The 12,073-nt window shown below is 39.2% G+C and overlaps 1 protein-coding gene across 2 annotated transcripts in view; it reads left to right on the forward strand.

Moving 5' to 3' along the window:
• LOC105926482 (carbohydrate sulfotransferase 15) overlaps positions 1 to 12,073 on the forward strand; it is a 57,138-nt gene that overhangs the window by 20,384 nt on the left and 24,681 nt on the right. For both annotated transcript variants that reach the window (XM_012862847.3, XM_012862846.3), the window contains 2 exons: positions 8,172 to 8,750; positions 11,353 to 11,692. In XM_012862847.3, the coding sequence (XP_012718301.1) occupies positions 8,316 to 8,750; positions 11,353 to 11,692 (775 nt within the window). In that variant the 5' untranslated portion in view covers positions 8,172 to 8,315. The remainder of the gene's footprint in view (positions 1 to 8,171; positions 8,751 to 11,352; positions 11,693 to 12,073) is intronic.

A 12,073-nucleotide genomic window follows, 5' to 3' on the forward strand; every position in this document is an offset into this window, starting at 1 on the left:
TAATGAACGTTCCTCGGCTAATGGTCATAACTGGAGATGCACCGATCAGGGCTTTCTTAGGCCATTGCCAGGTTTCAGTTTTCTTTGAGGTCTGAACGGTTGATTCCAATTTAAACTGATTTCAATTTTTATTTTTCCCAAAGCATATAACCCACGAAAGAGGGGGGAAAAATTATAGATTGTTTGAATGCAACAGAAAATTAAGAACTAGAAGAGTACCTCCAAAGCATACGTTCCTAAAGTAGATGTGATATTACGATCATGGCATCTGTAATTACACTTTCAATTTCTCCCCATCATTAACTGATTCAAGTAGTATCCCAAACATTTAGAATCGAGAGCATCAATCTTTGTATACAGATAGATGGATAGATAGATAGATAGATAGACAGACAGACAGATAGATAGATAGATAGATAGATAGATAGATAGATAGATAGATAGATAGATAGATAGATAGATAGATAGATAGATAGATAGATAGATAGATAGATAGAGAGAGGTATATGATATAGATACATATGATATATATATAGATATATATGTAAATGAATATTAGATTTCACTCAGTGAATTGAGTTCAAATAAATCTTCCAACCTTCCAATTAAAATTATAATATTAAACATGACTGTACATTCAGAGGTCAGACTAGCTTAACAAACAAACAAATAAACAAGAAATTCTGGGAATTGGACTGAAAATTAATCCAAATGTGTGAACCCATAAAGGGTTTGGGCTAGCAGGGCCTAAAAACATTGCACACAACAGGAGCTGCAAAGATCCTCGCTTCATGTGGAAGAATCTGTGGACATGAGAATGAAGTTGTTAGACCACAAATTATACGATTTGTCCTGCTTGTGCCCTGAACAAGTCATTTCCACAGCGAAACGGTGGATGTAGCATCGTGCAGCGGGGGATGTTTTTCTTCAGCAGGAAATGGAAAGCTAATCAGGCTTCAAAAGGATCCATTTACAGCCTGCATAAGACAACAACCCTAAATATTTAACCAGACTTACATTGGAATGGTTTGGATCAATGCATATTCTTAGGTGTGAATGATCCAGTAAAAGGCCGGACGTAAATCTAACTTAGCCTCTGTGCCAGGACTTGAAAATTACTTTTCACAGATGCTCTGGTTTTGGTCTGACTGAGCGTAAGGTATTTAGCAAAGAGGACATTGGAGAGGGGGGTTTAGTCCCTAGATGTAGCTGGAAGAGACATACCCCAAACAATTTGTAGCTGTAATTCTAGTGAAAAGTGGTTCCACAAAGTATTACATCCAATCCTAGCAAAAATACGTAAAAACTTCTGATTGTGGTGTGATATCATGAGAAAACCAGACCCAGTACCAAATTTGACTCCATTGTTAGGTAGCCATTACAAAAACGATCCTTCAGTTTGCCCTTCCATGTTGGTAACCTTTTTGTTTGTTCTTAGTTTAACCAAAATTGCTATGAAGGTGACCAAAAAACTCTTTAAACCCTTTATATCAAAGTTTGACTGATTTCATAACTCAAATATAATGAGTGGGAAAAATTAACACTGGTAATTAATTAAATTCAATTCAGTTTTTTTTATATAGCGCCAACTGATGATACATGTCATATCAAGGCAAATTCAATCAAATTACACAGACTGGTTTAACCGAACATATCAATAGGGAGTTGCTTATGATTTAAACAAGACACGTTTTTTTTTTATCCCTGGATTAATGTGTCAAAAACAAAAATCGACTGGTGTGACATGAATGTAGTGTTGTTATTTTCTAAATGTTCATCTGCAGCTCTGTTTAACCAATCATGAATATAAGCCAAGCTTCATGGCTGTGCCTTCCTAGTGCTGGCCTTTAGCTGAACTTTAATTACTGGAAGCAGCCTTGTGGAAAAGCATTTCTTTTCCTGCGGACACAGCAGCAACACTCCAACCCCAACCCCCCTTTTTGTTCCTCGTCGTTCAGACAGCGTTCTGCCGCATTCTTGCCCCGACAGTGCTTTCTGTGTTTTTGGTGGACGATAACCAGCAGCTACTCAACTTCCTTTCTGGTGAAAACGTTAACGAGGTCACGACAGTCCGAAAGGGAACCGACACTAAAAGCTCGCGCACAATTTCCGTGAAGTTTCTCTGTCTGCTGTTTCGTCGGAAAAAGGAGTGGTGAATGAATCCGATTACAGACGCTCAGCTCCTGAGTCATTATCTCCAGCCTCTATCCTTCAGGTTTTGCTTGTTTTCTTTGGAGCACCTGTAATTGGTCCCCAGTGGCTTGTTTGGTAGACAAGATAATCCCCTGAATACCAACGGATAGATGAAACCTTTTGGAGAAGTGTTTGACAGTTCTTCAAGACAGCTGTCCCGAGGGACTCCGTGGATTTACTATTTTTCACAAAATGTCTAAAGTTTTTTTTTCTCCTTTTCTGCCCCCCCCCCCAGACTTTTCTCCTATAGTTTTATGTCCATGTGCCCCTTGAATACAGATCTTAAGTTATATCTCTTTTTCTACTACTGCCACTCCAAATGCAGAACTCTTTTATCCTCCCCCATCTTTCATATATCTGATTTACTAAAGGATAAGAGTGTGTTGTGATCCAGTTGTGTTTAAAAAACATTAACTTTGTCTGTGATGACAGAGATCAGACTCGCTTTAGCTTATCAACACGCTCGTATTCAGCTTTATTTGCCCCACCCTGCATATCTGTTTTCTTGATTTGTTCTCCCTGGAGCATGTGAGGATGAAAACACTCACAATTGCAGCCACTTTACTGAACTTTGCCATCGATGACATAGGGCGTAACTGTTTCTGTTCCTGTTTCTGCGCCTGATCAAAAATAACTACGCAGGATGTTTTAAACCATTAAAATATGTAGTCAAACAAAAAAAAAAAATACACAATATAATGAACAAAATAATGTTATTTCAGTGTTCCCTTAAGGACGTATCAAAACTAAAATACCCTCATGCAACACCTGTAGCTCTACCAGATGAGCGGGGTTCAAGTTACGGTGCAATGTATACAACACTGACTACTAAAGACGTTTAAAAAGACCTCCTGCCTTTGGTCCACATGAGGAAACCCACACTTTTACAGACTGCGGTAGATTGCAAAAAAAAAAAGCAGCAACTTGTTATTTCTTCTGAAAATGGGAAAACCTCAAGGGGATATAATTTTCTGTAATATTAGAGCAACGTTGTGTACTCACAATGTTCTTATTTCTCACAGAAAGTACTGCTGGTTTAAAGCACGTGTTTAGCTGAGCATCTTTCCTGATTTTTCCTGATATGACTAACTGTGTACTTGCTTTATTTTGCTTATTTTTTTCCCTCCCATGAAATGCTCCTGGTTCAGTGCCTCTGTGGTTACTTGTATGCATTTCTAGGACAGAGCCTTTGCCAGCGTCTCCATTAACTACGGTTACTGTCTTTGTTTTTCATTTTCCATCGATAGTTTTCCAGGCTTAGTGCCTTTATTAAGATGCAATTAACTATGTGTACTCACTTTTTCTTGTGCATGGAAGGCACTCCGGGTTCAGAGGTGAAATTAAGTCTCTGTACTAGTTGCTTTCACATTGAGAGTAATCCTTGAACATTACCTTTGCGTGTTTTATTTTTTTTATTCCTGTGTCGCTCTCCTCTCGCCTCTCAATTCAAACTTATTCCAGGCAGATGGTTACCCATGAAACCCATGGCAGGATTACAACAGCTGCAAATTCAATGACTCGATGAAATCCGCTGGGTTTTGTACCGATACTTCATCGAATCCGAGTCTGACTTTATGAACTGATTATACTGGAATGAATGGCATAGCATGGACTTTGGACCAGTTTGCATCGCTTATTCTTGAATCCTAACTGTACCTGTTTTTTTTTTTTTGTAAAGTGCCTCGAGATGACATTTATTCTGAGCTGGAGATATAGGAATTAAAATGAATTTAACTGAATTGAGTTGGCGGCAACCTGAGAAAGAGCCTGCCCATTTCTTTGAATCAACTGGCCATAGCATGCTCTACAGCACACACACACTTCCTCCCCAGGTGAAATGACAGTTCCTTGCTGTGATTTGAGAAATTAAAGACTTGTGGGGAGCTCTTGTCATTTAGAACTGTCTGAGAACATTTGTAATAGACAGCCCCTGGACATACTGAGAAAAACAGAGCATTACGTACATATCTCAGTCTAAATCTATGTTTATTCCCGTTTCAGTCCACACAATCAATAGCCGAGTGCATTTGATTTTCACAGCATGACAATAGCTGTAATAGAGCCGGTCTGAAATTTGATTTGCTTCAGCAGGTGACTTAATGGTTGTTAAAAATTGATTTGGATTTGTCAGAAGGTACAAAAAAGATATTTTGTTTGGTCCGCGCTGCAGCTCTTCGCGCAAACATCTTGAATTGACAACAACACACAAAGAAAATAATTGTCAGGGAAAAGAGAATGGGGGCAAATACGAAGCAATTTGTAGTAAGTGGCGGTTTGAAAAAGTGGTTGTTGTTTTTTTTATCCTTGGGAGGAATTGGGCAAGTTAGAGAAGAGTGAGGCAGCCATCAGCACAGGACACAGGCCATTAGCGCTGATGTCTCTGTATTTGAAGTTAATTGCAATCTTTATCGATTCATGCAATCTGTTGTTTTAATGTGCTTTTTTTAAAAAAAAGTCAGGACACTGTCTTAAACTTACAAAGCTCATAAATAAGATTTCTTTCTTTTCTAACTACATTCTTATATAAGTTTTTAAAAACTCCAATTCTGCTAATCAACCCTTTAACACTTATTAGTAATGAGCCTATGGTTTTAGCAGATTTGGAATTTTATTTAGACACAAAGGGCTGCAATGAAACCTCACTATGTTCCAACTGTTACTTTTTATGTAACTTTTAGATTGTGACAAATATTCGCAGTTAGGTTTTGCATTATGTTAAAAACACAGTAAGCTCACCCAAACGCAGATTTAAATCTAAATTGATGCACGGGAAGATTTTGCTGTTTGAGGGTGAAAGCAAATTGCTATCAACATCCTCCGTCATATCACACTGAAAACCATTTTTTTACAACACAAATACAGTTTTACACTTTTTTTTTGTCTGTAATGTATAATGTGGAAGTAGTGTGGCTGTCTAAGCTGGTCACATGCGAGGAGCAACTATGATTGGTTTAACTTGGTTTTCAGTGTGCTCAGGGACCAGAAGACCCAACGGCTAAATGGAAAATGCGTTTGCAAAAAAAGGATTTGAAAATTCAAGGTGAAATAGGAAATGGAAACAGAAAAAGGAATTACCTTTTTAAATGTTTGATCGGGAAAGGTATTTATAATCGGATTTATGAATTGTGGTTTTGAAATCTCCATTTAGAAATAGGAATTAAAAATACATTTTGAAATTGCATTATTAAACAATGGTCAAATAAATACAATTTATTATTCCTCTTTAATAAATCGGTTTAAAATGTGCAATTGATGAACAGTTTTGAAATCGGATTTCTAATTGTATGATTTAAATGTTGAATTTCAAACGGTTGTATTTCTTTCTCAGTGACTGTCCTGGTCCTCCATAATAATGCATCAACCACTTGTAAAAGAAAAATAAAACAATTGTATACTGATAAAATTCAGCAATTTGCAAATATATGGATTGTTTAACAGCAGCACTCATGGCCATTCTTAGACCAGAATTTTTTTTTTTTTGTTTATAAAATGTACAGCTTTAAATTTGTGCCCTAGGAGGTCAGAAGATTTGTCAGCTTGAAAGGTCACAGGTCCAACCTCTTGTTCTTTTTGTTTGCAGCCTCCTAGGCACGGTTGTGTACGAGTGAAGCTATTTCATCAGGTTTGACAGACGGTTGCAACATATTTTCTTTATGAATATGGCAAATCTGTCAACCTGCCAGTGGCCTGCCGCCACAGTTAGCAGACTGATGGATTTAGATGTGACTTCCCTTGAGAATAACATTCTCTCATCAATGACACAGTTGCCCCCTTTTTTTCCATTCTATCCATCCTCCCTCCATCGTTCTGGTTTATTTTTAACTTGCCTTACACTCTTTCTGCATTTTACCTTCATTAGCCTGTGTTCCTTTCCTCTTAGAAAGCTTTTAGGAAAAGCTTTCTAAGAGGCTTACTAAGAGCTATAGTCATAGCAGCTTTAAAATTTCTAGTTTTGTGGACATTTTGAAGTTTCTCTATTGTTTCTACTCCCTAGCTTCAGAGTGGAGTTGACATTGTATCATTGTTTAAAATCATACTGTGAAGACTATTAGAAAAAGACGTAAATCCGCTGCCTGTCCCTAATTTCCTACTCATTGCAAGTTAATGCTTGGCCACGTCTTCAATGCAATTTACAATCACTTTTGATGAGAAATCAAATATTTCTGCAGCTTCAAATTGAGCAGTTTCCACATTGACTGATCAAACATGTGCACCGCTGGAGATTGAAAGGGATTAAAAAATAACTTGTTGAAGATTCAGCCTTATAGGAGCTATTTCAAGGTTTGTTTGATACCTTTCATTTTGGCAGCAGGTGTTCACTATTTTGGAGCCTTTGTTGGATAATGTTTTCCTGCGGGGGGGAAACTGCACATCTTTAATATGCAATACGTGTGTTTACACTGTGCTAAATAATCTGTACTATTAAACCTTTCCTGCTTTCTTGGGTTCTGACCCGATTCCTATATCTGAATTAGTCTGCGAATGCTGATATTATGCTGTCCTGAAAGCTATTTCAGCATTAATGTTGTCACTTCATACTGAGCTGAGGAGCTCATACTGATATTGGAGGGGTCCCATCTTTAGAAACCAGCAACCAGTTGATCCCTACTACATTAGAACAAGTTTACCCCGGTGTAGAAAACAGAGGAAAGAAAACAGATGCGTCTGAGCATGAGCATAGAGAAGCAATTTATAGAAGGGTCATTATAACCCACAATGATGACGTCTCTGCTGGGATAGATTGCCTGCTTGCGCTTGTCGTTCATGACCTGATCTCCTTGTGTCGCCCACCACTATGTTCAGTGCTTAGAATTTACATTTAAACAAATATCAATTTTTTTTTTCAGACAGTTTACATGTTTCAATAGTTTCCAAGACTTTGCACATCCAAAGATTACAGTTTGGGAGTCATTAGATGATGATGCAGGTGTTAGAGCATCACTTTTTACAGAGAATGGCTTGTATGTCTGCACCTCTCTCCCAGTGGGAGTGCCTCTGTAGGGTGGAGCCGCCAGCTCAGCTGGGGGTAAATGACATAGGTTGAAAAATCTCCGGTTCTGTTCTTGTCACGAGCGACACACATTTCTGCTAAAGGTGGGAGAGCTGGGCGGTGCTGGGGGGGCAGCAGACAACATCAGCAGCTGTGAGAAGGATTGATGACTCACTTCCACTCTGCTCGCGAGTGATGATATGAGCGGGCAGGAGTAGGCTGCAGGTGTATCGTACATCAGCAACGTGGCGGTATCCGTGCGGTTGCAAGTGCGAGCGGGTGAAACACTGTCAGAGGCTCCAGGCCTGTTTTATCTTTTGAGAAGCGTGCTAGACTTCATCTCTGTGGGCTTTTATCATCATGCTGTATTCTATTTACACCCAGTCACGTTAGCTGAGCTACAGAAACAAAGAGCGAGCCTAGAGGATAAATGGACGTGTGCTACTGCAGGAGCATTGTCGTCAAATCGTTCAATTTTTTTTTTATCCTTTCAACTCTGGCCCTCCTTTTTTTTTAATCTGTAGGTGACTCTTCTTCCATGTGAGTTCATAGAGAAGAAACCATTTTTTGATAATATAAATCCCTCCAGCAGGTCAGGCTGCATATCTCTGATACTTCTGTCCCATCCCCGTGAGAGTCCAACATGTAGCCTTGTAGTTCACAGACTGAATACATTCCCAAGGAGTGTGTCCTTATCACTGCCACCACATTGTGCCTTTGATACACAGAGAGGATGGGTGGGTAGAGCAGCGAGGCTGTGCCGTGCGATTCCAATAAGGAGTTTAAGAGGGAGGCAATTGTTCATTTAAACCTGCATCTCATAATTTCTACTGAACACTGAGAAAATATTGAGCATTCAACCAGGATTAAGGCAAATTAAGAGTACCGGTAGTTATAATTCTATTCCTTGTCCTGAATGTAGTATTTTTTGCTACGATAACATTTGGTTTCTTATCCCAGTTGACTTTCTGCTGCTTTTATTTTGCAGGTGTCCGTAGATGAGGTGGGCGGTTCACCACCAACCATCATGGACATCAGTTTATGGACATTTCTGCACGCCAAGCTTTGCCACCTGAGTGGCCCCTGCTTATGTCTTTGAGCTCTAACACTGGGCATAGTCGCTCTGGACACCATGACACAAATGGATTACAAGTACAGCCTGCTCGGCTCCACTGTGGACGATTACCACAAGAGGCCGCTCCTCTTGCAGGTGGACGACACGCCCATGAACTTGTTCGCGATTCTGGAAGTGAAACGCGACCCGACGAAACGCTCGAGCGCTGCGGGATGCAAGATCCGCCTGTACGGCTTCCTGTTCGGCCTGGCCGTCATGTTCCTCATCATGGCGTCGTACGTTTTGACGGGGGACAAGAAGGGACTCCTCCTCACGCCGTCCCCGTACCACCTCAACAGCTTGGTCAGCCCCGGACCCTTTGCCTTCAACCTTTCTTCAGTGAAGGACTACGCACATATCAAGCTGGTGGTGAAATCCATCAAGTCCAAGTTGGAGTTTCCCAGCAGCCGGCGGCTTCCCGAGCTTAAAGCACTGATGAGAAGCGATCCACATGTGAGTAAAAGCACAAACATTTACTGAATACAGTATTTTTGATCTGATAATATGTCCGCATTGATTTTATTGCTTTAATTTGACAATTTGACCAACAATCCTGCCCTAGCATGATCTAAACATGACATGGAGAATGATGCCTCCAGTACTGAAATAGTCATGGTACACACTAGTTGAGATAGATAGATAGATAAATAGATAGATAGATAGATAGATAGATAGATAGATAGATAGATAGATAGATAGATAGATAGATAGATAGATAGATAGATAGATAGATAGATAGATAGATAGATAGATAGATAGATAGATAGATAGATAGATAGATAGATAGATAGATAGATAGATAGATAGATAGATAGGTTAGGTGACAGTATTCTCTCAGGTTACAGCACCCCTCAAAAAGCAAAAGGTGGTAACAGGCCATCATTAAAATGTATCTCCATAATTAAATGTGGTTGAAAACATGTTGTTGTTATTATGGTATCATTTTAGACATAACATAAAAAAAATTATGTGGAATAAACCTGTAGAAGAAATATTGGCTAAAAAAGTCCATCTTATTTCGGGGATACATAAGGACTGACTGACCGTAATAGCCTTGTAAAATTGGTAATGATTATCCAGGATCTGTAGAGAAGCTACACTGGAACAGTGTCCAACTCAATTTAAAAAAAAAAAGTAAACTCATGAACTTGACATCTCACCAAACTAATTGCGTTGGTGTCCAATCTCACGAGGTCCCACAGTATTTTAGCGCACGATTAATTGTTTATTTTAATGTTATTGGATTGTGCTGAGGCTATTTGCTACAAAGCACATTTCTTGTTGAAAAGTTTGAGGAATAAGAGAGTACGGTGTCAGAGGATCAATAATCCCATCAGTGGATGGTTTCATCATTAATTGTCCTTAAAGTAGCCGCATCTCAGAGGCTGCTGAGTAAGTCCTAATAACACCATTCACTGATGTTTTTGAGCAACAAAACACACCAAATAAAACCCAACAACTGTAGAAAGCTTTTGAGCTTAATAATGTTTCATCTTTACTTCAGCAGATAATGAAATCTACATTAGGATCAGAAAATAAAAGGAAAGATATCGGGGAAAGAAATCCAAATGGGTTTCACATCATTTCTGGTAGAAAGACTTGATGACTTGCAGGCTCTTTCTAGGTTAATGGGGATCTTCAGGAAAATAAACATTTGTTACTGTTTGTGTACTGTTCTGATCAGAAAAAAATTCTTCCTGGGTTTTATGGCCGTTCTTTAAGTTAATATCTACCTACAATTTAAGGGGGTAATGAATAAACGCCAAACCTGCAACCTGTCAGCACAAGAACTACCACTACTTAACGGAACCAGCTCATGTACTGTAGTTCCCTCCTTAGTTCCCATCTTAGCTCAGCTTCTCAGTGGTTCTTTCACTTTGAGACTGTCAGACAGTGCTGGTCTCTCTTTTGCCACTGGCCTTCGGATGTCTGGAGGCTTGTCCGTTATAAAAAGCTGTTGCTGATATGAAGGGGAAAAGCTTATCAACATAAGTTTACACGATTGAGGAAATTCCAGCAGGAATTTTACACAGAACTAGGCATTTACAGCGTGGCTTACAATGCAAACAAGAACAGGCTGAACTCAACCGGATCGTGCAAGTTTGATCGGTCCTCTCTACGTTAAGCAAATCTCCTCGAGTCTCCAAACTCGGATGTGAAAGAAGAACTTTTGGTTGAAGCATCATCTCAAGGGATGGATCAACCAATCAGAAGGACTTGGAAAAACTGACGAGCTATGTCATGTTAGACAGCCAAAAAAAAAAAAAAAAATAAATTACTCGAGGAAATAAAGGTAGGAACACAAGTCAGCTTAGAGGTTTAGTTGTTCTTAAGGGTTTGCCATGAAAAATAAATAAATAAATCACGCATTACATATTTTAACCTTATCACCTTAAAACTCTGAGTTGCTGATATTCTTCCCTATCCTGAGTTATCTTCAAGAACTGATCATACAACATAGCCATTTCTGCTTTGTTGGTTTAGATTGTTACATGACAGATGGAGCTAGGATAAAAGCTTAAAGATAAAATAAAAACTTGCCATAATATGATCATTTTTCCCTTGTTTGATTGGCATGGCAATCTGTTGTAGTAGCCTAAATAAAGCTGACAAGCCTCAGTAGAAAATCTAGTGTCATTTCTAGGATCGTTGACAGGCTGTGTGTTTCCTAACTTATGATATAAAAGTCTGACTGATTCTTCTGCACTGAGTAACTTCAGCACTTGTTGTCAGCAAAGTTTGAAAATTGTTTGAATTTTTTATTTATTTGTTTTTCTTTCTGATCTTCCCTACAAACTTTAAGTGGGTATAGACTATGGATGTGAATCCAGGACAGTAAAAGCATCTCCAAAGCTCTGCGCCTCCAGTAGCTGCGTTATTGTGAAGTAACACTAGACACCATCCGGCATACTAAAAAAATACTAAACAAACCTCTTCTTTTAATTTTGTTGAAAACGTTTTCTAACGCTAAACACAACAGAAAGCTTGTCTGAAATGGTTTTCAACGTCAGATGGCGGAACAGCATAATGTATTTTTTTCCTCTTGCCTTTTCAGATGTTTTCTGTGATCCCACGGAAATTCCTGCCCGGCATCAAGAACCCCTGCTGGTATAAGGAGTTCACTGGGAATATTACCACAGATCCGTACAAGACGAATTTGTATGGACGCTATTCGCGGCGCTTCCGGACAGTTTTTCAACACCTGAGGAGCGCTTTCCATCACCATCTGTTACGTCGCAACAGGAAACTCTACCGAATGCGGTGCCTGCCTTATTTCTACATTATTGGCCAACCAAAGTGTGGCACGACAGACCTGTATGACAGACTCAGGTTGCACCCTGATGTAAAGTTCACTACTTTCAAAGAGCCACACTGGTGGACCCGCAAGAGGTTTGGTAAGTAAAGCTTCCTGTACTAAAGGCCTGTAGCAGGTCTGGAATAATGAACGCATAAAATCATGCAAGGTGTGATTTTGTTTTCACTTTGATAGAACCATGCTTCGGGAAAGCAGAGCGATCTCCATTGGTCTATTTTTTTTATGAATCAGGGGTTCATTTTTGAGTAAGTTATTTAAATGTGCATTCAGGTTTTCTGCTCCTTGTACTCTTTACATTTCATCACGTAACAACCGCATAGTTCAATGCGTTTTATTTATATGGCAGATTTACTTGATTGGGAAGTTGTGTGTAATGTATATTTGTTTTCAGTCCCATGACTTAAAGCAAGGTGTTTCTCATTGTGTTGACCCAAAAATCTAGCTTGTTCAGACTGAATGA

The sequence above is a fragment of the Fundulus heteroclitus genome, chromosome 10 (genome assembly GCF_011125445.2).
Source record: "Fundulus heteroclitus isolate FHET01 chromosome 10, MU-UCD_Fhet_4.1, whole genome shotgun sequence".
Taxonomy (NCBI): Eukaryota; Metazoa; Chordata; class Actinopteri; order Cyprinodontiformes; family Fundulidae; genus Fundulus; species Fundulus heteroclitus.